This window comes from Alternaria infectoria (genome assembly GCF_024043175.1).
Source record: "Alternaria infectoria strain BMP 0036 chromosome Unknown scaffold_3, whole genome shotgun sequence".
NCBI lineage: Eukaryota > Fungi > Ascomycota > Dothideomycetes > Pleosporales > Pleosporaceae > Alternaria > Alternaria infectoria.
In genome coordinates this window covers 1,904,418-1,924,886 of record NW_026250692.1, presented here as the reverse complement: position 1 = coordinate 1,924,886, position 20,469 = coordinate 1,904,418, and the positions used below count along the sequence as shown (strand labels likewise).

The 20,469-nt window shown below is 47.6% G+C and overlaps 7 protein-coding genes across 7 annotated transcripts; 3 read left to right on the top strand and 4 right to left on the bottom strand.

The window, feature by feature from the left end:
* Positions 1-693: 693 nt before the first annotated feature.
* On the bottom strand, positions 694-1,330 carry J4E92_002882 (uncharacterized protein; the record flags this gene model as incomplete). Its single annotated transcript, XM_051494282.1, has 2 exons — positions 694-1,130; positions 1,180-1,330. 2 exons carry the CDS (start codon positions 1,328-1,330, stop codon positions 694-696), a joined length of 588 nt encoding a protein of 195 aa, XP_051355961.1.
* A 2,791-nt stretch (positions 1,331-4,121) lies between these two features.
* Positions 4,122-5,974, bottom strand: J4E92_002881 (uncharacterized protein; the record flags this gene model as incomplete). The annotated part of the gene is made up of 3 exons (XM_051494281.1): positions 4,122-4,245; positions 4,301-5,095; positions 5,142-5,974. 3 exons carry the CDS (start codon positions 5,972-5,974, stop codon positions 4,122-4,124), a joined length of 1,752 nt encoding a protein of 583 aa, XP_051355960.1.
* Positions 5,975-6,392: 418 nt separating this feature from the next.
* J4E92_002880 (uncharacterized protein) lies at positions 6,393-7,671 on the top strand (the record flags this gene model as incomplete). The annotated part of the gene is made up of 2 exons (XM_051494280.1): positions 6,393-6,525; positions 6,575-7,671. 2 exons carry the CDS (start codon positions 6,393-6,395, stop codon positions 7,669-7,671), a joined length of 1,230 nt encoding a protein of 409 aa, XP_051355959.1.
* Positions 7,672-7,890: 219 nt separating this feature from the next.
* J4E92_002879 (uncharacterized protein) lies at positions 7,891-9,650 on the bottom strand (the record flags this gene model as incomplete). The annotated part of the gene is made up of 4 exons (XM_051494279.1): positions 7,891-7,923; positions 8,359-8,585; positions 8,827-9,238; positions 9,489-9,650. 4 exons carry the CDS (start codon positions 9,648-9,650, stop codon positions 7,891-7,893), a joined length of 834 nt encoding a protein of 277 aa, XP_051355958.1.
* A 288-nt stretch (positions 9,651-9,938) lies between these two features.
* On the top strand, positions 9,939-10,965 carry J4E92_002878 (uncharacterized protein; the record flags this gene model as incomplete). Its single annotated transcript, XM_051494278.1, has 2 exons — positions 9,939-10,091; positions 10,153-10,965. The coding sequence occupies 2 exons, from the start codon at positions 9,939-9,941 to the stop codon at positions 10,963-10,965; spliced, it is 966 nt and encodes a 321-aa protein (XP_051355957.1).
* Positions 10,966-11,249: 284 nt separating this feature from the next.
* J4E92_002877 (uncharacterized protein) lies at positions 11,250-12,296 on the bottom strand (the record flags this gene model as incomplete). Its single annotated transcript, XM_051494277.1, has 1 exon — positions 11,250-12,296. The coding sequence occupies one exon, from the start codon at positions 12,294-12,296 to the stop codon at positions 11,250-11,252; it is 1,047 nt and encodes a 348-aa protein (XP_051355956.1).
* A 1,942-nt stretch (positions 12,297-14,238) lies between these two features.
* On the top strand, positions 14,239-16,400 carry J4E92_002876 (uncharacterized protein; the record flags this gene model as incomplete). Its single annotated transcript, XM_051494276.1, has 3 exons — positions 14,239-14,414; positions 14,473-15,068; positions 15,130-16,400. The coding sequence occupies 3 exons, from the start codon at positions 14,239-14,241 to the stop codon at positions 16,398-16,400; spliced, it is 2,043 nt and encodes a 680-aa protein (XP_051355955.1).
* Between the last annotated feature and the right edge of the window lie 4,069 nt (positions 16,401-20,469).

The window sequence follows — 20,469 nt, the reverse complement described above, 5'->3', positions numbered from 1 at the left end:
GTGGTTCAAGACCCGTCGCATCGCGTATAGTGAACTTCTTCCCAAGGCGCCGTACCTCTCCAAATACCGCGACTTGGCTTTGGCTGATCTCCCGGAATTCATCCAAGCTCATCATCTCGCTGGTATAAAAGCCAGGCTTACTGATTCTGGACGCGGATTTGAAGACGTCAAGATGCGCTCGTCGATGCTTATGGACACAGAGGAGTAGGTCTGCCGACTACGGTCCTGGTTCTCAAGAGCGTTGATATCAGCTTGTGGATGTTTGCCGCATACGAGGTATCTGGCATGATGGCATTGAAGGGTACGAAAGACAATGTATTTCCATACCCTGTTGACAAGTCGACCTTTGATAGTCTGTTTCCAGTGGAGAACCTCCTGGCATAAGCATGCAGAGCACATCTGGGTAGTGATAAGTATATGTAGCCGCGAAGTCGAGGATGAAAAAGTCCATGTGAACCATACCTAATGAACCATTTGTAAAGTCATCTCATGTCACCGACATATTTTCATATCACGTCCGATATCTCATGCAATAGGTAATGTAAGGTAAGACATATTGCATTATATATACAGTCATTACATGCCCAATCGTTGGACTTTTCCCAAGCTCCAAGCGCGATGATGAGCTTCCAAACTCCTCTTCCAGTCATTAACTACATAAATATCCATCTCCCAGTAAACCATGATGTCGATTTACAACATACCAAGAGCGAGTCCAAGGGCGCCAATACCCATGGCGGCGCCGGCAGTCTTCATAGCAGCAGGGTTGCTAGTCTCGGCAGGGACAGTGTTCGTGTCGGTGTCTGTCTCGGTGGTGGTGGCAACGAGGCCGTCGCTACCGGTGGTGACGATGACGGCTACGGAAGTAGTCTGGATGACGGAGGTGACGGAAACGGTGTTGGTGTCAGTGACAGTGTTGGTGTCGACGGCCGTTGTTTGGACTGCGCCAGCGCCTCCTCCAACTACGGTGGTAGTCTGGTATGCGCAGTCGGTTAGGAGACGGTACTGGTCGCTGCCGTCGTCGTTGTCGTTGCCGTTGTACTGCCTGACGCAGGCCTCGCACTGTGGGATCAACTGGTTTGCGTTGTTGGCTGTGCAGATGCACTGAAGGACAGCGGATGAGTCGTCGTCTATAGCTTTGTTAGATTCTTGTTGTTCGATTCTAGATGAGATACTTACTGCTGTCGTTCTTGCAACCGTTGGTGATGGAACCGACTTGTGCGCAGACATCAGTGCACTCCGCGGGGATGTTGTCGAAGTCGAAGTCAGTGTCCTGAGCAGCAGCGAAGGCCGCAAGGGCGGAGATGATGGTGAGCTTTGAGAACAGCATATTGTTTGATTGATTGATCGAAGTTCGATTTGTTGAGAGTGAGTGTAGTGGTTTTGAATCAAGTGGAACTGATGAGAAGGCTGATTGTTGTGATGATGGGCTTTCAACATGTCGAGCATGGCGACTCTTATACCAAATGTGCTCCTCCTTCCATCGCCCATCGGACGGTCTCCGCCCTGGCTTCTGCAGAGGAATCAGGTACCATGGTATTACCAGAGCCGTCGTACCCGAGTTCGCTCATGCACTTGATGAGATGGCATGCACCGTCGACCTCTGGCATTGGCTTTGCTGTTTGCTAGACGTTATGATAGCGCCCCGATGGAAAGGGCCGAATGCGAAGTGACATCACACTTATCATTTGCATGTCGTTCTGGTCGAACCTGGAGGCCAGGCACAGTGTGTCTGGATGCCGCCAAGCGATTGAAGCATATGAAGGTTTCGCGGAGCCACGCGATGGACATGGAGACAGCGCAGGCCGACGTCATTGATGCTTGGCACGGCGAATGTGGATCCACCCGAGCAACCGAGCGATCACGGCCGATCATCCGGAAAGCTTGTCGTTTGCTCCAGAACGCGCCGACTTTGCGGAGGAAAAACTGGAGAACGTAGGCTTAGGCCGCATGAAACGTTGTTAGTCCGGCTGTACGGCAAACATCGTCAGTCGGCGGCGAACTTCTTTCTGGTAGCTGTTACCCCTGTATGACGCAAACATGCAATTACTTATGCTTTTGAAGTCAGTATGTCATGGCTTGTACCAAGCTTCAAATCACGTAGTGTGTCTGAACCTCCCTGTCAAACGGCTTGTTCAGGAACGCAGAGCCTCCCAACATCGAATCTGCTAACTCATTGACATCGAAGTATCAATGCGTAGCCTAGCATTAGGATTAGAATTTGTTGATAGTGCTTCAACGGAAAGACCGGAGTGGCCATCGAATTGTTTGGCTGTCAATGCATAGAGCATCATGAAGTAGGATCTGCCTGGTATCATCTTGGTAAAGCTACGCAGGCCAAGAATGGCTGAACCCACTCGTGATAGGCTGTCGACTAGCACCTTGCCGAGAAAGCGTCTTGCACAACAAGCGTGATACATGGTCCGTTGCTTGAAGCTTGAGGGCAACGGATCGTGTCGGCTCGAACGGAAGACTGAGCAGTCTATCAGTGATTATGATACCCATGTTCTGTTCATGAGTTTCATCAACGACAGATAGTGTAACATCGGCAACTTTGCCTATACTATACTGCTGTTGATTGCCATAACTGGCGAACATTACGTTGTTTCCTCGGAGGCGAAGTTCCCACTGCGCATAGCTTTACAGCGTCGTCTTGGCAACCCGCGCTACCACAGTTTCTAGGCCGTCATTAGCTGCATACGCTAGGGGCGTGGCAGGAACATACCGTTGTTCTAACTGGCATGACCGGCGACATGGCAAACCAGTAGGGCGGCTCTATAATAGCCACTGCGGGTAGAACATAGCGCGAGGTCAGACAATGCCGTCAGAGCCGTGTGTAGGTTCGCTGTTGCCGTTGCCGCCTCCAATAGCGTAAAGATGGAAAGTCGAGGCTCTGAGTCCGTTGCTGTGCTGATCTCAGCAGCCTGGGCCACGTAAGAGGTAGTCGACCGCTGCTAAACGACGAACAGTGGGCGCTGTCTAGGAGCTCACATTCATCCATTTGGAATGTGTTCCAGTAACCCAGAAGAGTGCGCATGCGATACGATGTCGAGGTAACTTGGATTGACAGCAAGCCGCTTCTCAAAGTACCGGTCAGGAACGTGGGCCAAGTATTTTCGTATAAATGAAGCGGAAAGGATGTGTCGGCGACCACGTCCGCTGAACATAATTGCGGAAGCTGACCAAAACCGGGCACATGGATGCCATCGATACAGTTTCTGCGGAGGCGTTGATCTGTTCTTGTGGGCTCGCGCTCGAATTTGAAGTCTGTTCGCGAGGAACTTTGGGTGCGTACATTGGTGGGTTGGTGAGTCGATAACGGTGGTTTGCCAGGGTTCGTCGAGGCGTCAATGTGTGTCCATTCACCACGGAAGATACTATACCTTATGCATATGGGCACTTGTAATTATATCTCTACATGTGCGCATTAGTGTAATTCCGACCAAGTAGTTGCACATATGCGTTGCTTACGTGTATTATGCTCGACTGCTCGGTCTCCGTTGCATCGCGCCTCCAAATGGGAGCAGGTTCACCTGCGCATCGACATGGAGCGGATCATTGGACAGTTTGTAGCACAATACAGCACGGGTAAGCGCTCATGCCTCGTGATGACAGTCGTTCACTTCGCGGGAAGTTGCTGGGACGTGACTATCGTGGTGGGTGGTTGTGGGTGTTGCTCGAAGTTCAAATGAGTGCGACAGCGTCCAGGTGATCTGATCTCGAACGGGAATAGCAGATCAGCACTGTCGTTATCCCCGGCCGCTCCTTCTTACTTAATCCGTAGGGGTAACTACATCTGCTCACTCATTACAAGCCCAATCACGTCTCTCAACTGATAATCTTTCATTTATAGTGGCAGTAAAATGATGAAAGAATGTGTTGTATCTACCACCCTTCCGTCACGTACCAGTACTCCCACAACCCCAAATGCTCCAGACCGATCGTCACACATATGTGTATCATACCCGGGTATCATTGCCACTCAAAGACTGCACACACTACTACTAGGACACGTTCCAAACAGACACGGTGAGAGACACGCCTGTCTTTTTTCTAACTCATACCAACATGATCCTCAAGAGGACAGATGTAATGTAAAACCTTACAACAGCACGTACCCTCTACCTAGCTTGCACGGCGGGAAAGTAGCGGGGTCCGGAGTACCCGTAGAACTGGACGCTCTCAATGTCGATGTTGCCATCGTGTTTCGGGCTCCAGAACTTGAGTAGGACGTGTCTTCCCGAACTGGAGAATGCGTTAGTAAACCGATGGCTCCCTAGGGTGACCAGACCAAACTTACATTGCAGGGTGAAATTTGATCGTGATCTTATTCTTGTTCTTCGCAATGAAGAAGCGCGCATGTGGGGGTATGAGTGGCTCGTCATGGGTTCGTTCGGAAGGTTCGATGCGGCTGGGCGCAGCTACACGAGACGCTCGGATGGGCTCCAGATAGCGCTCTCTCCGCTCCCGCCATTCGCTGTATGTGCTGTAGTCGAGGGCCGGCGCGCGACGCAGCGGACCCAGGCGGGGAATGACTTCATCGTCATCGTCGTCGCTGTCTGGACGCCAACGGCTTTCTCTTCGAAGGCGGTCGGCCATGATGGCAGCACTGGGTACTTCTTCGTTGGAGTCCGAGTCTTCATCCTCGCTTGCAGCAGTAGTAACTGTAAAAGGCGGTGGGGTGGGTGCAGAAATGCCAGCGGGACCGCTGTAAGAGTCATCCGCTGCGTGATCACAATTGTCACCTTCTGCTTCGTCTTCGTGTTCTACCATCTGGCGCATTATCCGCCGACGTTCAGAGTCGGAGCGCAAAGACGATATCCAGTTCGCAGATTCGGCATTCAGCCTTTCACTGCGGAGACGAAGATTCTCGATGCGCTCCTCCATATCCTCGCGAGGGCCCTGATTCGAGTATTGCCACACCGAAGGATCTTCAAGGGCCTCTCGCAACGACATGTGTTCGTTGGCCTCGTTTGGAGAACTGGGTGTCGGAGACATCAGCGGCGATGGAGTGTCGTAGCGGAGATTGTAGGCTGAGGTGCCGGACAGGAGTTCATCTGCAGACATGGATACAAATACAAGACCTTCTTGAACGCTGGTGTCAGGTTAGCAATGATCAAAGACGAAGCGGAGACACATACGGAGCCGTAAATCCACGGTCCGGTGCTCGAATGACGATCTTCTCCAAGGCGAAGGGGGCTTCTCCGATGTGTTTCAAGAGAAGATTGCACTGGGAGCTCTCGCTGCAGTATACACTTTTGTCGTTCCTCAAGACATTCTGAACCCTGTATAGCCCAGGTGGATTGTCTCTGCGATGCTCACCACCGTCACAGCTTATGATCTCCATGCGCAGACGCCCAGGCACTACCTGACCCCTGTGGCCGTACTTGAAGCACATGTACTCGGCAGCAGCGCTACTGTCATGTTCCAACTTCCTCCGCTTGTGTCTGCGCTCGTTGTTGAGTTGCACGATGGGGCTACGAGAGCGGGGCTGTGTATTCGAGATAGTAAAGGGATTGCTTGTCGGTAGGTCACTCAGTGAGTCAAGAACATCGTTGGTGGCGTCCATGTCGGCCAGGCGCTGTTCCCTCGTGCGGGCCTGAGAGCGGCGGAGGTAGCTTTCGCTTGGTACGGCGCGCGGTCGGTTGGGGTTTGCAGTGGGCGGCCGGCGGGCAAGATTATCCGCGGCGTCGCTATCACGTGGGGGACCGAATAGGCGGTGCAGCGGGCCTCTTCTGGTTGACGTGCGAGTGCGCACGCGGCGGGCAGGGTCTCTGGGGGATGACGTCGCATCGTAAGCGGCGGGCGTGGGTTCGGCTAGGGAGCGCAGCGCATTTCTGGACGCGCTGGTAGAGGCAGAGCGAGAGACGGTCGGCGGCGAGGTCGAGGCATGGGGAAAGTCAAAGCTGCCCGTCGTGAAGGCCAGTGGGAAGGGCGCAGGCGGTGGGGACGGAGAGGAGGGTGGTCTGGGCATTGGTGACGTCGGCGCTCGCTCCCATTGAGGAGACGAGGTATGGCGAGTAGTTAGGCTCACACGCAGAGGAGAGGCTAGTAGTTTACGGTGGGAGGGTAGGAGACGGCACTTGTCGAGGCTGAGGCGACGAACAAGCAACGCATCTTCTAGTCGGTCCCGTGTGGTTGGCACGCGGGGTGCGCACGAGCCACCGCAGAGCCGCACAGGCAGGCTACGAGGGTGCGAGGTAATGCCGTCACCGCTAGCTGCCTTTACTCGGCCCTCTGCAAGACGCCCGTCCAGCTTGAATTAGCCCATACGCAGCCAGCGTCTTGCTCCGGTCCACCAACTATCTGACTGCCCTGCGTGATCGCGCAATCAACATCTCGCATACGCGTCTCTTTACGCCCATATACATACCCGCGCGACGACAAACACCATGGCTGATCTCACCGAGCCGTCCCCGGTACCTCCGCCGGTGACCAATGGCGCGTTGCCTGCTGCATTGCCTGCCGAGGACGCAGCTGGCGAGACGGTCGCCGCCATCGCTGAGGCCGACAAGATATCCGCAGGTAAGCGCGAAGCAATGGCAGTCGCAGCAGTGCTAACTTCCGCGCTCAGATGAAATCGCCCTCTACGACCGCCAAATCCGCCTCTGGGGCGTCGCGGCGCAAGAGAAGATCCGCACCGCCAACATCCTGCTCGTCTCCATCAAAGCCCTCGCCAATGAGGTCGCCAAGAACCTTGTCCTCGCCGGCATAGGCTCCATCACCCTCGCAGACCACGAAGTCGTCACCGAAGATGATCTGGGCGCGCAATTCTTGATCAGCGACGCCGATGTAGGCAAGAACCGCGCAGAGGCAGCATTGCCTCAGGTGCAAAAGCTCAACCCGCGCGTCACCGTCAAGACCCTCACCACCGACATCCGCAACGAGCAAGATCCCAACTTCTACGCCGCCTACGACATCATCATATGCACCGACATGGACTTCCTCTCCACCTCCGCCCTCAATGCCGGTGCGCGCATAGCACGGAAACCCTTCTACGCGGGCGCATCGCACGGCATGTACGGCTACATCTTCGCCGACCTGGTCGAGCACAACTTCGTTATCGAGCGCGAGAAGAGCAATCGCGACACGCAGGTCGGCGCTGAGAGCACAACGAGGAGCATCAAGAGCGTCCAGGTCAAGAAGGAGAACGGAAAGGTGGTCGAGCTGGTCAACAAGCAGGAGCTCTACAGCCCATTGATGCTGGTCAAGGACAGTCCACTCCCTGCGGATATTGCAAACAACGCCAGGAGGCTGAAGAGAGTCCATCCCCTACTCACCTGTGTACGCGCATTGTGGGAGTACCAGCGCATGGGCTACGGCATCTACCCTTCGCATACACCAACAGATCTTCAGCTCTTCACCACCATTGCGAACCAGAAGCACAAGGAACTGCTTCTTCCTGCAGAGTCTCTCAAAGCCGAAGTCCTCCGCAGCTTCCTTCAGAACCTGGGTAGCGAACTGGCACCCGTCACGGCTTTCCTGGGCGGTCAGCTGGCCCAAGATGTCATCAACGTGCTGGGACAACGTGAACAACCAATTCAGAACCTCATGCTGTTTGACGGGGAGGACAGTTCAGGACCCGTCTATGCGCTGCATCCTATCTTCCCTGGAACGCCGTTACCCATCATGTCGAGCATGCCTGTCAACGCGCCAATTTCGATAGTCTGAACTTCAGAAACGGAGATATGAAGCATGATTTGCCAGATATTGCATTGCGCGATTGGATAGCAGCGGTATGGGACACGGAAGAAAAGTAGAGTGGAAGCATATGGAGGGCAAAGCACTTGATTGAAAGATACCCAAATGAAATCGCTGAGTTGACAGCGAAAAGTAATAACATCTAATACTTTCAACCCCCACCAATACCCCCTGTTACCAGTGACCTATCTACTGCTTCTTCTTCTCATCCTCAACATCCCCCTTCCCAATGTTCCTAAACAACATCCAGCACAGCCCCACAAACGCGAACAAGACCACACCCACTGTCCCTGCCTCAACCCACCCAGCCATCCTCGTATCAAGCACCGGCACGTCGATCCACTCCACCAACCCATCCGATTGAGTCTGATTCCAAGCTTTAGGCTCCACATGCATGAACCTAGTCTTGGGCCCAAACAAGCCCTCATACCCCAAATGCAAGCGATCAAACGGATTGGTAGTATGCTGTGCGCCCGAATCCGCACGACATGCCCAAAACACAACAGGCCAAGGAACAGGCAACCTGGCGTGAGACGCCGCCTGAGCAGGCATATACCGCAGATGCAACGGAATGCTGACATTCCAGTCCCCCTCCGGCACCTCACGATGCGACGGCAAGTCCTCCCACACGCTCTCCTCCCCATCACCCAGACTGACCTTGGGATATTCAATCTTCTCTGGCTTGGGTGTAGCGAGTTCGAAGAGCGCTGCGGAGCCCCAAGCCGGCACAACCCAGTCTGGGGCTTCGAGATCGGTAGCGCCGGCTAGACTGCGGAGGCGCTTTAGGTTCTTGTCTGCGAGGAAGAGGGTGTCGGAGAATTGGTACTTGTCGATGAAGAGGTAGGAGGGGAGGGTTAGGTGGGTGTGTAGTTTGCAGGAGCGGTCTGGTGGGGTGAGGTGGTGTGATGGGAAGGTTAGGGTGAGGGTTGGGTGGAGGCCGGTTGGTTGGTTGAAGGAGGTGCTGTAGGTTAGGGGGTGGAGTTTGGGTGGTGCGGTTGGGTTCTTGGAGGCTTGGAGGAGAGGGTAGTGTCGAGTAGGGGTTTGGAAGCGCGTGGGCTCTGTGTGTCGTTAGTTTCTTGCTGTCGTGATGATGTGAAGATAGTGTAGTAGGAGTAATATACGTACTCGGTTTATCGTCTTGCCCTAGCACTGTCAAGAAACCTCCAAATTGCACATCTTCGGGGTCGGCATTTCCCTCCAAACTCAATACCCCAATCTCTACTGTCGCTTCTTTACTTGGTAGTCTAATTGTCTCAGTCCGGCCTTCGTTGGTGGATCCTGCATTGGAGGACTCCGCTGTCAGAACAACGCTTCTTGAGATAGTATCGTAGTCCACATCGATATAATCTGATTGAGCAAAGCCATCGATCGCATCCAAACAATGGCTTTTCCCATATTTTTTGCAAAACTTCTGCTGGAAGAAACTCCTAACTTGGTCGATGTCATCCAAGTAGCTGTAGTACTGCGAGGTGGCCGACATTGAGAAGCGTTCTGAGAGGACTGGCACCTTTGTGGAGCTGGATGATGTTGACGAACACTTCAGGTCCGAAGAGATGAGGGAGTGGAGGCTTGAACATAGTGCGTCGTCAGGGGTATCTGATAGAGGCGTGAAGAAGACATGCAGACCAGGTGAGACACGTGATGTGAATGGCGGAGTAGGTGCGTAAGGCCTGGGAGATGTCCAGCGTAGATGTAATTCGTGCCATTGTTGGAAGACTTTACTTATCTACGTGCCATTAGGATGGGTTCGCTCTTTTGGTAGACTTGAGAATGGCAGCAGTACATACTTCTTCAGGTAGCTCATTCAGGCCGAGTGTGATACGGTGTTCCTTTGCAGCATAGACATTGTCCAATGCAAAGTATGGGCCAGAATTGTCTTCGCCGACATCAAGCTGATCGGGAGTAAACTCCTCTGGGTTTGTCACCACATAAGTTATTCGCTGTTTCATGATTGTTGTGATGGAGGTTTCGTTCGACGTCTGTTCACGCGTGATGCTCGCGATGGCATGTGAGTAAAGCGAGCTAGTGCGGAAGCGGCCCTAGCGTGTGTACATCCCTGTAAAGCCTCGGCGGTGCGTCATGGGCCTTCACTGGCGCCGCCAGCTTCTAGATTTACAGCCCCAAAGCACAAGGCATCTCCACCGTGTCCTTTCACATGCTTTTGCCACACGGGTGGTACTTGAGTTGTCTTAACCATCCTTATCGAGCACTCTTCTAATCCACGACCTGGCGACAACATGCATCTCCTCAGCTTCCTCTACCCTGCGCTGCTGGCATCGAGTGGCGCAGAAGCCCTTCGCTCAGACAAAGTCAAACTGGCTAAGATCGAAAGTCTCACACTGCGCAAAGGACAGCAGACATCCGCGCGACGCGTTGACCCTATTCCTCAGGTACGCATCCATCCTACGCGTCTCCGCCTACCCCTCCATGCAGCCTACTAACACATGATAGCTGAAATGCATCGGCGGTTCCGCACGCGGCCTCTACGAACCTGAGATAATGCGCTGCAAGAACAGCGGCTCTGACTACGACGAAGACTCCATACAATGGACCTGCACCGCCTCGCTCCCCGAAGAATTCAAACTCGGCTCCACAGACGTCATCTGCGAAGGCTACGATTACCCCGAAGACCCATACATCTTGAAAGGAAGCTGCGGAGTAGAGTACCGTCTTGTCCTCACGGAGAAAGGCCAAGAGAAGTACGGCAAGGGAAGAGGAAGATGGCAGGGCGACGACGACGATGACGACCGACGTGATGGACCGAAAACCATGGGCGAGAGGATTGCAGGCGGACTCTTCTGGATGCTCTTTGGTGGTGTCGTGTTGTGGATGATATACTCTGCATTGAGGAACCGCGCACAAGGTCCGGATGGCGGCGCAGCGGGAGGCAACAGACCTGGCTGGGGAGGTGGCGGCGGCGGCGGCGGTGGATGGGGAGGAGGCTACAACGACGACAACGACGACCCGCCTCCACCATACTACCCGAACAACCCCAAGTCAGGCTACGGCGCGACACAACCGGCACAAGGCTGGAGGCCCGGCTTCTGGTCTGGTGCGGCAGGTGGCGCTGCTGCTGGATGGGCTGCGGGCCAGTTTGGCAACAGAGGCAACCGGAACAACCAGACGGGTGGCTGGGGCGCTGGAAACGGTAGTGGCAGTCGCTGGAACAACGGCGGAGAAGGTAGCTCAAGGAGTTCGTCTGGTGATAGTTTCTCCAGCACCAGGCATGAGAGCACTGGGTTCGGAGGAACTTCGCGCAGATGATGTGTTGGTTATTAATCTCTCTATTGGCCTAAGAATGATACCCCCTTTTACGCGTTATGGACATGAATCTATATGACTTGGATGCTTCTGGACATGAGTGTACATGTATGAATAAGATATGCAGTGAGAACAATGAACAAACCCAAGATCTGATGTGTGCCGTGCCCACCATGTTGCAATCCCGCAACGACTACTGCCCAGACTGCACTTGACTCTCTCCCCAGTGGCACTCCCACAAACGTTAACCCTAGTTTTGCAATCAAATCACCCTCAATTTTCGCATCTCACCCTCCATCCCCAGCCTTCCAAGGAAAATCCCCCTTCCCCACCTTTACACAAGTCAGCCACCCCACCTTCTGCCTCTCTACATCAAGCAAAGACTCGTTCTTTGCAAGATCCTCCACGTACGCACTCGCTTCCCTCTTCAAGATGGCCAGATCCTCACTTAGACTGGCAACTGCGGAGGGCATGACCTGTTCGAGCATGCGTCGCATATCCTCGTACGGCATGTACCCCTCTCCCTTCCAGATCTTCCGGTAAATTGTACCGCGCCGGAGAGAGCCCTTGCAGTCGTCGTGGAGGTTGGTGAATTCTTGAGCCAGGATGGACCGGAATGTGGATACGATGAACCACGTGTCGAACTCGGAGTTCGTGCACATGGACACGGGATGGCTGTTTGCGCCGCGGCCAACGTTAATCGTCAGTAAGAGCAAGTCGCGCTCTACTTCTGTGCAGCGTTTGTTTAGCTCCTGGCTCTTAGCCGTGATGAGGCCAACGATCTCTTCTGGGAGAGAGGAGCGCGGCGTCGGCCATGGCCAGCTGGGGTGCGCTCCCGAAATGTGGATCAGTGCCTCGGTATATATCGAGTCGTTGTGCAGAGAGAGGGAGAGGATGAGCCAGCGTGCGGGATCGTTTTTGATTGCACGCAGAAGCGCATGTCGGTGCTGGAGAAGGGTGGCATTGATCTGTGATTGTAGGTTGGGAAGATTGTCCAAGCAGCCCAGGTCTTCGGCGAGCTTGGTGAGTTGTTCGGAGTGAGTGAGAGAGGCGGCGATATTTGTAGTCGGCATGTTGATGGGGACGTTATAGAATGCGCTGAAGATTTGATCGTAAATGTCAATCGTGGCGGTGTGGTCTGGGGTGATAGAGAAGGGATTGCTTGAGTCTGAATCCTCGTGCTCGGTTTTGATTGCAACGTCGGCAACATGGTGACTTCCGGTATCTGAAATGACTGGCTTCTCTTCGGTGGTTTGCTGTTGTACCAATACAATCTTACCATCGGCCTCTTCAATAGTGTATGAGGCCCATGCCGGCCCTATTGTGGGCATCATGATGCTGGAAAGTGACTTTGAAAACCATGAGGAGAACCGCGTGAGAATGCTGCTGTGGAGTTGCCATTGTCTCGGCGGAGTGACAAGTTCCGTCTTGATGAAGACATCGCCCGTCGTGAAGATGGGAAAAGATCCTGTGGTATTATGTAGGGTATTAGGTGCATGCGTCACTGTACCATCATGCGACGGTTCACGGAGTGTCTCTGGTGTTAGAAAGCCCGAGGTGACCATCCCGGCATAGGTGGAGATTTCTGGTGGAGTGCTGATTGAATTGTCCTTTGCAGAAGGAACATGGGCCGCATGCGCTGCTGGAAGATGGCCAAGTGAGGGTGGACTTCTAGCATCGCCAGCATGCCGCGAGGAAGACTCAGAAGCCGGAGAAGATAACCCTGACGAATGTGCGGCTGAGTTTAATGGTGAAGTGAGAGGCTTAGAGTCTTCGATGGTCTTTTCTGGTCTTGTATCTTGCGAGCTCGTGGAGTTCGTTACCGGAATTGTCGAAGCACATCGCTTACGCGCCTGCGCGGGTGATTGCGAACGGCCGCGCTTGTCCATTATGATGTCTAGAGAGCGGAAGTGTAGGGCAGTTGAATGAACAGCCTTGTGCTGGACGATGTGGTCGGTCGATGAGGTAAGAGTTGACACCGGAGATGTATATATAGTTGTAGAAACCGCTCGGCCAAGGTGTCGGACTGGTGGTCATCACGGCAATGAGTCTGCCAGCCGAACGTTATACGTCAGTATATCGCTTGCGATTAGCTTTAGTAGTAGTTTGAGAAAGCGGTAGGTGAGCGAGACCGTGTATATTGTGGTGGTCATATGAGGCTGGTCACGATAAGGGTGAGAGACGGCATATACTCCCATGGGTTTATTCAACAGCTTCCAGAAAATATGTTCCTACTTCATGAAGCATACGTATGTGGTGGAATGATAATTCTTGCAGTCAGGTGTGAGGCTGCGAGATTCTATCGCACACCTCATTGTAAGTTGTTCGACATAAATGCGCACTTTGGTGTCCGCGGCCAATGGACCGATTTATGTCATGATCAACACGTAACGCTTCCTTCATGACTATTGGTAAGGATAGAAGGCGAAACTTATGGCAGTTTGTTTGGCGCATATAAATCAAGCTTTGCTGCAGACGCACATCGTTCCTCGCTCAACGAAGACCAGAGGAGGCTCCTACGGCCTAGGTATGCCTACTTTCCAGTATACAATGAGAATAGGGTCTTCCGCATACTTGAGCAACGATCTTTGCGCTCGCCGGGAAGGATATATCCAGAGATTCGGTGTTGATTGAGGTCAAGACTTCCTCTTGATGTCCTTGGTGTTTTTGAATCAACTTGCCAGACTGATAAGCCGGCATCCGAGGGTCCGAAACGCCGCGTGGGCACCAATGCAACAAGCTTCGCTTGAATGCGCGAACAAGCCTTTTCTCCAAAGTTTCCGTGCCAGATAAGTTGGTGGTCTCTTTGGAAAGTGAAAACGACTTTTGTTTGGATATCGGCGGGACAGCCCAGTGCAGAGTGGAAAGTGCCATGACGTTTGGAAAAGTGGAGCTTACTGGATACAAAGAACTGGTGTGGATGTGTTTCTTTGGCGAAGATACCAGTGTAGGATCCTGCGACGTAAGATAAGCCGTGTTTGCGTATCGCCAGTGTTTCCAGAGTCGTGATAAACGGATTAGTAGCTCTCAAACGAGGGGCTGAATGTGACGTCACGGTATCGCTCATTCTAGAATTACCTGCCGTTGCCGCGGAGGTGACACGAATTTTACAGCAGGAGCAACCTGATTAATTTGTGATCACAGAAGCCTGGTCGTACCCCGGCTGTTAACCCTCTGCTATGCAAAACTCGTACGATTCCTTTTCAACACACCACGAGTGTCCACTGCTAGCCTAGTGGAGGCTAGCTCGGTCCTCTCGGAGTTATGTCCGCGCCCATGGGGTCGCTGCCAACATCGCTGTCGCAACTTGTGCTTGACGATCTCCCGACGCCGACCTCGAAGGCGGACGACGATTACGATCCGGATAGCCTTGCATACGACCTGATCAGGTTCACACCCGCGCCGACTGTGATCTTAGATGCGTCGCTCTACGTGCGCCATGTCTCAGATTCGTTAGTACAGCCTGTGAATAGAATCGTCTAATGCCTGCTATGTGCTGACATCTATCAGTTATGTGACTACCTCAAACGCAAGAGATCGCGTTGATCTTGTAGGCCGACATGCCGATGACATTTTCGACATCTCCTCCACTATTCCTGCTTTTGGTCCAGCCCATGCGCTAGTAAGCGCCGCATGTCGAACTGGCAACCTCCAGCAATCGAGAGCTGTAACAGATACGGGTATCGCCTGGCACCTGAGAGCAGTCCCAATTCTGCGCCACGGGATATTGCGCTGCATCCAGATGGAATTCCTCGACATCACCGAAGAACATCAGCGACAGCTTGAGTTCAGGGAACGCTCTTATCAGAATGAAACATTTCAGTTGCTGGTAGCAACCATCAAGGATTACGCCATCTTTATGCTTGACCCGACAGGGCATGTGGCTACGTGGAATGCAGGAGCCCAGGGTTTTAAGGGATACACTCCAGCCGAGATCATCGGCAAGCACTTCTCGGCCTTTTATTCCCAAGAAGACCGCGAGAATGATAAGCCATCTAGAGAATTACGAGATGCCCTCCGCGACGGTAGATGTGAAGACGAAGGCTGGCGTTTTCGCAAGGATGGATCCAGGTTCTGGGCGAACGTTGTCATCACGCCGGTGTATAGTAAGCCTCCCCTCACGCACTACATATGAGACATACACTAACTTCGTTCACCTTCATTCAGAAGACGACATCCTTCTCGGCTTCTCTAAAATCACTAGAGATTTGACGGAGAGACGGAAAGCCGAGAAAAGTCTTATCGCCGCCTATGAGGAGGCATCGAAACTCAAATCGGAGTTTTTAGCCAACATGAGTCATGAGATTCGCACGCCTATGCACGGCATGCTGTCCGCTTTAACGCTATTACTGGACACCAAGCTGGACAACAACCAACAAGAGCTAGCGAATATCATCAAAGAGTCTGGGGACGTGCTTCTTCAGCTAATTGACGACTTTCTCGATTTTAGTAAGCTCGCTTCGGGTAGCTTTTCCATCAGTAACGATATTATAAGCGTAAAGGATATCATTCAATCTGTCTTTCGGGCACAACAGACGTGCCAGAGACCCGAAGTCAAGCTCGAGATCGATATGGACGACAACCTACCTAGTTCCGCTGAAGGAGACTCTCTACGTTATCGACAAGTTGTACAGAATCTCTTATCTAATGCGACAAAGTTCACCGAGCAAGGCTATGTACGAATAGTTGCGCGACTGCAAAAGGAAGACCAAGAGTACTTCACGATCCTGACTGAAGTGATAGACTCAGGCATTGGAGTGCCAGCAAGTGGCTCACAGACCTTATTTACGCCTTTCACTCAGATCGATAACTCCACCACAAAGAGATACAAGGGTACAGGATTGGGTTTGAGTATCTGCAAGTCGCTGGCTGAGCGCATGGGCGGAAGCATTGGCTTTCACCCTAATCCAGCAGGTCCAGGTAGTGTTTTCTGGTTTACCGCAAGGCTCAAAAGATGCAAGCAGCTCAAAGCTTTGGAGGTTCTACAAGAGGGTTTGGCTGGATTGAGCATCCCATCTCCCGTGGTGGCCGACCCGATGGAAACTCTCAAAACCGTCGCTCCTGACAAACGTTTGCTACTTGCGGAAGACAACATCATCAATCGAAAGGTCATGACACGCATGCTTGCTGGCATGGGGTTCAACAATGTGGACACGGCGCCGGATGGTAAGGAAGCTGTCTCCAAGGCCTCTATCAACAAATATGACCTGATTCTGATGGACGTCAACATGCCTGTTCAAGACGGGCTCAGCGCTACCAAAGAGATTCGAGCAAATGGCCTCGACGTTCCGATCGTAGCCATGACAGCAAATGCTCTCAAAGGCCAGGCGGAGTCGTACATTGCAAAAGGGATGACGGGGTACATCGCCAAACCTGTAGACAGAAGTTTGCTTGCCAAACTCTTGCTCGGGTGTCTGCAGCAAAATTCCATCAGCTGACGCAGCAAGTTAACGGTAGAGATTATCTCTCAAGGGAGGGAACAAATACAATACGTATCATTCCACACAACACGACTTGCAGCAGCGTCGTTGGGCACCACTGGGGGTCGACACCGCAATAAGACAGTTGACACAAACATTCGGAAGGCAACGACTCTCAACCTAGGAAAAGCCTGAACACCCTAAAGCCTACACCGACGTTAGGCCACCTACCTTACATGATGCCATGTTAACGTAGTCTGCAACCCTGTTCAGATTTTGTTCCTGTATAGAGTGTGCGTAGGATCGAGCCCTCGCCATTTCCGGTATAGTTCACCGGCAGAAGTCTTGGTACACAGAAACTATTATGGCATGGCCGGCAGTCTTGATCTGGCCAATGGCATCGCGGGTACGTTACCCGACATCTGCCTGCCCCGGAAGCGGACCCGCCTGCTCTCGTCAGCACCAAATCGATGTCTATTCGAGTCGCTGGTAATTCCTCAAAACTGGGCAAGAATTTCGCATCGCTTTCGCACTGATGCGAGCAGGTGCCTCATCCACATGCACCGCGCCGTTTAGTTAGATAGGTACCCCCTCTTTTAGGCTTCGGCTAGACTGTAAGATATAGGTACAGGTATAATTGTATTGTAATGTCTACTAACTAACTAGTGTAAAAGAAAAAACTAAGTACTTATTAAGAAATTATATAATAGCTTTATTCTAGTAAGTAGATAGCTTATAAGCTTTCTCTAAAAACTATATAGATTAAGTATTTTAGTAAAGTAGCTATTAGTTTTTAGTAAAACCTTTTTACTAAAGTAAAAGACTTAAAGAAAAACTTATATATATAGATAAAATAGAAACTAAAGTATCTTCTTTATTAGAGTTAGAAAAGAAAAAACCTATAGTAAGTACCTTAGACTTACCTATAAGTATATAAAAGAGATCTAGTATAATAAGTAAAAAGCTAAGTTATAATATATAAGTAATTATTAATAAGTTAAAGTTATAGTATTACTATATTAAATAAAAATAAAAAGAAAAGCTTTTATTATATTACTAGCTTAGTATACTAGAAACGTTATTACTAAAAGAAAGAGTAGTATATTAATTAATATATTATAAAGTAAAATATAAAGATAAGACTTTTATAAATAGAATATAGTAAGAAAGAAAGCTTATAGTATAATATATCTTAGTAATTAGCTTTATACTTAGAGTAATAAGTAGACTACTAAATTTATATAATTAGTACTAGTAAGAACGTTAGACTAAAAGATACTTTACTAAATTAGTACTACTATTCTTATAAAAAGTAAAGTATTAGAATACTAGATTATAGAGTATAATAATTAGATAAGAAAATTATTATAAAAGGCGTAATCTAAGTTAGTTAAAGAAATAAAAAAGCTACCTTCTTTCTAAACTCTAGTAAGGTTAACCTTATTAGCTTCTCTATTATTCTCTTCTACTAGAAAATTAATAAGCTATTTAGTATTAGAGTAGTAAGTATTATTTTTTTTATTAAGATTATCTAGACTAGTAAGGTAAGAAGTTACCTTACGCTAGAGACTAGTCTCTAAAGATCTAGCGTTTATAACATTACTTCTAATTCTACTACTTATAGTTATATTCTTAATAGCTAAATTAGTAAGGTATATCTATTACTTAATAAAATATATATAGTATTAAGTAGCTTCTTAAATAAAAGTATTATTTTTATCTTTATCTCTAGTATAAGTACTATTAAAGTTATCTTCTATAGTAGAGTTATAGCTTAGTAAGTGTACGCTTTTCTTATATAGTAATAATTAATTTATTTAAAACTTACGCTTAGTACTAATAGTAGATTTAGAGATAGTCTTATGTTTAGGTAGAAATATCTTAATAAGCTTTTTTTTAAGCTTAACCTTAGAAGCTAGCTCTTTCTTAATACTACTATTAAAGCTATTATAGCTATTAAGCTTTTTACTATTAGATAATCTAGTATTATTATTATTTTAAATAAGAGAAGTCTTAGGCTACTAGGTTTAAGGCTTCTTAGTAACTAAATAAGAGGCTTAAAACTAGCTTACTTTCTTCTTAATTTATACTTTAACTTTATTCTTAGTAAGGTAAACTTTACTAATAAACTAAGTCTTTAGAATAAGGTCTAGCTTAGTTTATATAGCGTTATATTAATATAAGCTTTTATAGTTAGTACTCTTAATCTAGAACTCTACTTTTTATAAGTATAAAGTACTATAAATATAAAGTTTAAAACGCTTATTACGCTAAAGGCTATAGTAGTCTTTTAGATAGAAGTAATCTTATTTAAGTCTATAGTTAGTTCTTACTTTTAGATTACTTTTCTTTTCTTTCTTTAGTACTTTTATCTAAAAGTAAAGTGTCTAATAAGTTAGATAAAAAAATTAGTTACTAGAATTATAAGTAGTTATTTCTACTCTAAAGCTTTTTATATAGTAGAAAGTATAGGCTTAGATAAAATCTTTTACCTTATATAAGTTTAGATTATCTAGAAAGATTATCTAAAAAGATGTTTAGTATATATTAGAGTTAATAAGTATATAGAACTTTTTTTTAAACTTTCTATTTAGATCTTTCTTTATAAAGTAGAAGACTTTAGTACTTATTAGTAGAAAAGTCTTAGTAATAGCTTTATACTTCTTTAATTTACTTATAATATCTTTTTATACTTTCTAGTCTTTTTTCTAGTTATATAAAGTAGATATATATATAGCTAAGTCTTAGACTTTCTAGTAAAAAGTAATATCTTAGACGCTTATACCTTCTTCTAGGTCTAGAAGCTCTTTATAAAGTATAAAGACTTAGTACTCTTACTTATAAAGTATCTCTATAACTTACTTATTATATTTAATACTACTATTAGAAAGAGTTACGTTAAATAGATTCTTAGCTATTACGTTGTTTTTATTCTTAATTATAAAAAATAAGTAAGCTTTTATAGCTTTCTTACTACTAAACTTTAGTAAAGAGTTATTTTAATATATACTAGTAAAGTTCTTAATCTTCTTAAATATATAATAGTTAAATTACTAACTAATAATACTATTTAGATCTTAAAGGCTAATTCTAGTAGGTATACTACTATACTTACTTTTAGAATATACTATACTTTATAAGCTAGTAATATAATACTTAATAGTTACTACTATATTATAGTAATATTATTATATAGTTTTATTAACTAGTGTATAGATATTATATAGTATATATATAATAAAAGTAACTATAGTAAAAGTATAATCTTACTAATTATACTAATTAAATTCTTCTTCTACGTTATGTATTACTAGGTTATACTAGTATTTATAGTAAAAGAATAATTAGGCTTAAGTTATAGGCGCTTTATAATAGCTATCTATAATATTAGAAGAAGCTAGATCTTATACTTTAACTTAGCTAATATACTAAGTAGTTTTATAGTAGTTATTATAAGTCTCTATAGAAGATTAGTCTTATACTACTTTTTTATTAGTTGTAGATAAGGCTATATTTAGTAGAAGTAGTATAGTTAAGTTTTTAAAATTAGAAAAGCTATATAGTAAGTTAAAGTTATATTCTATCTTAGGCTATAGAGAGAAACTAGACTCTCTATATAGAGAAGAGAGTAGAACTAAGGTATATACTTAGAAGCTTATAATATACTATATCTATTATCTTACTAAGGCGTACTTAAAGTAAGATATAAAGTATAAAATCTAAAGTGTATAGTATAGAAGAAGTGCGTAGCTTAGATAATAGTGTAAAAGTAAAGTTCTATTATAAAAATAAAGCTTATAAGAGAAGTTATTAAAAGATTATAGTATAAAAAGAATAGAGAAAAGATAGTAAAAGACTACGTTAAGTATAGAGTAAAGAAAGTAAAGTAAGAAAAGTGTAGTAGGCTGTAGTAGCTATATAAACCTATTCTTTTTTTACTACCTTAGTAGATTAAAGCTTTTATAATCTTAGTATAAATAGTAAGAAAGCGTACTATAAACCTAATATAAAGTGTTTAACTTAGATATAATATTAATATTTATTTACTATATAGTATATATATTACTAGATAGGTAGCTACTATAAG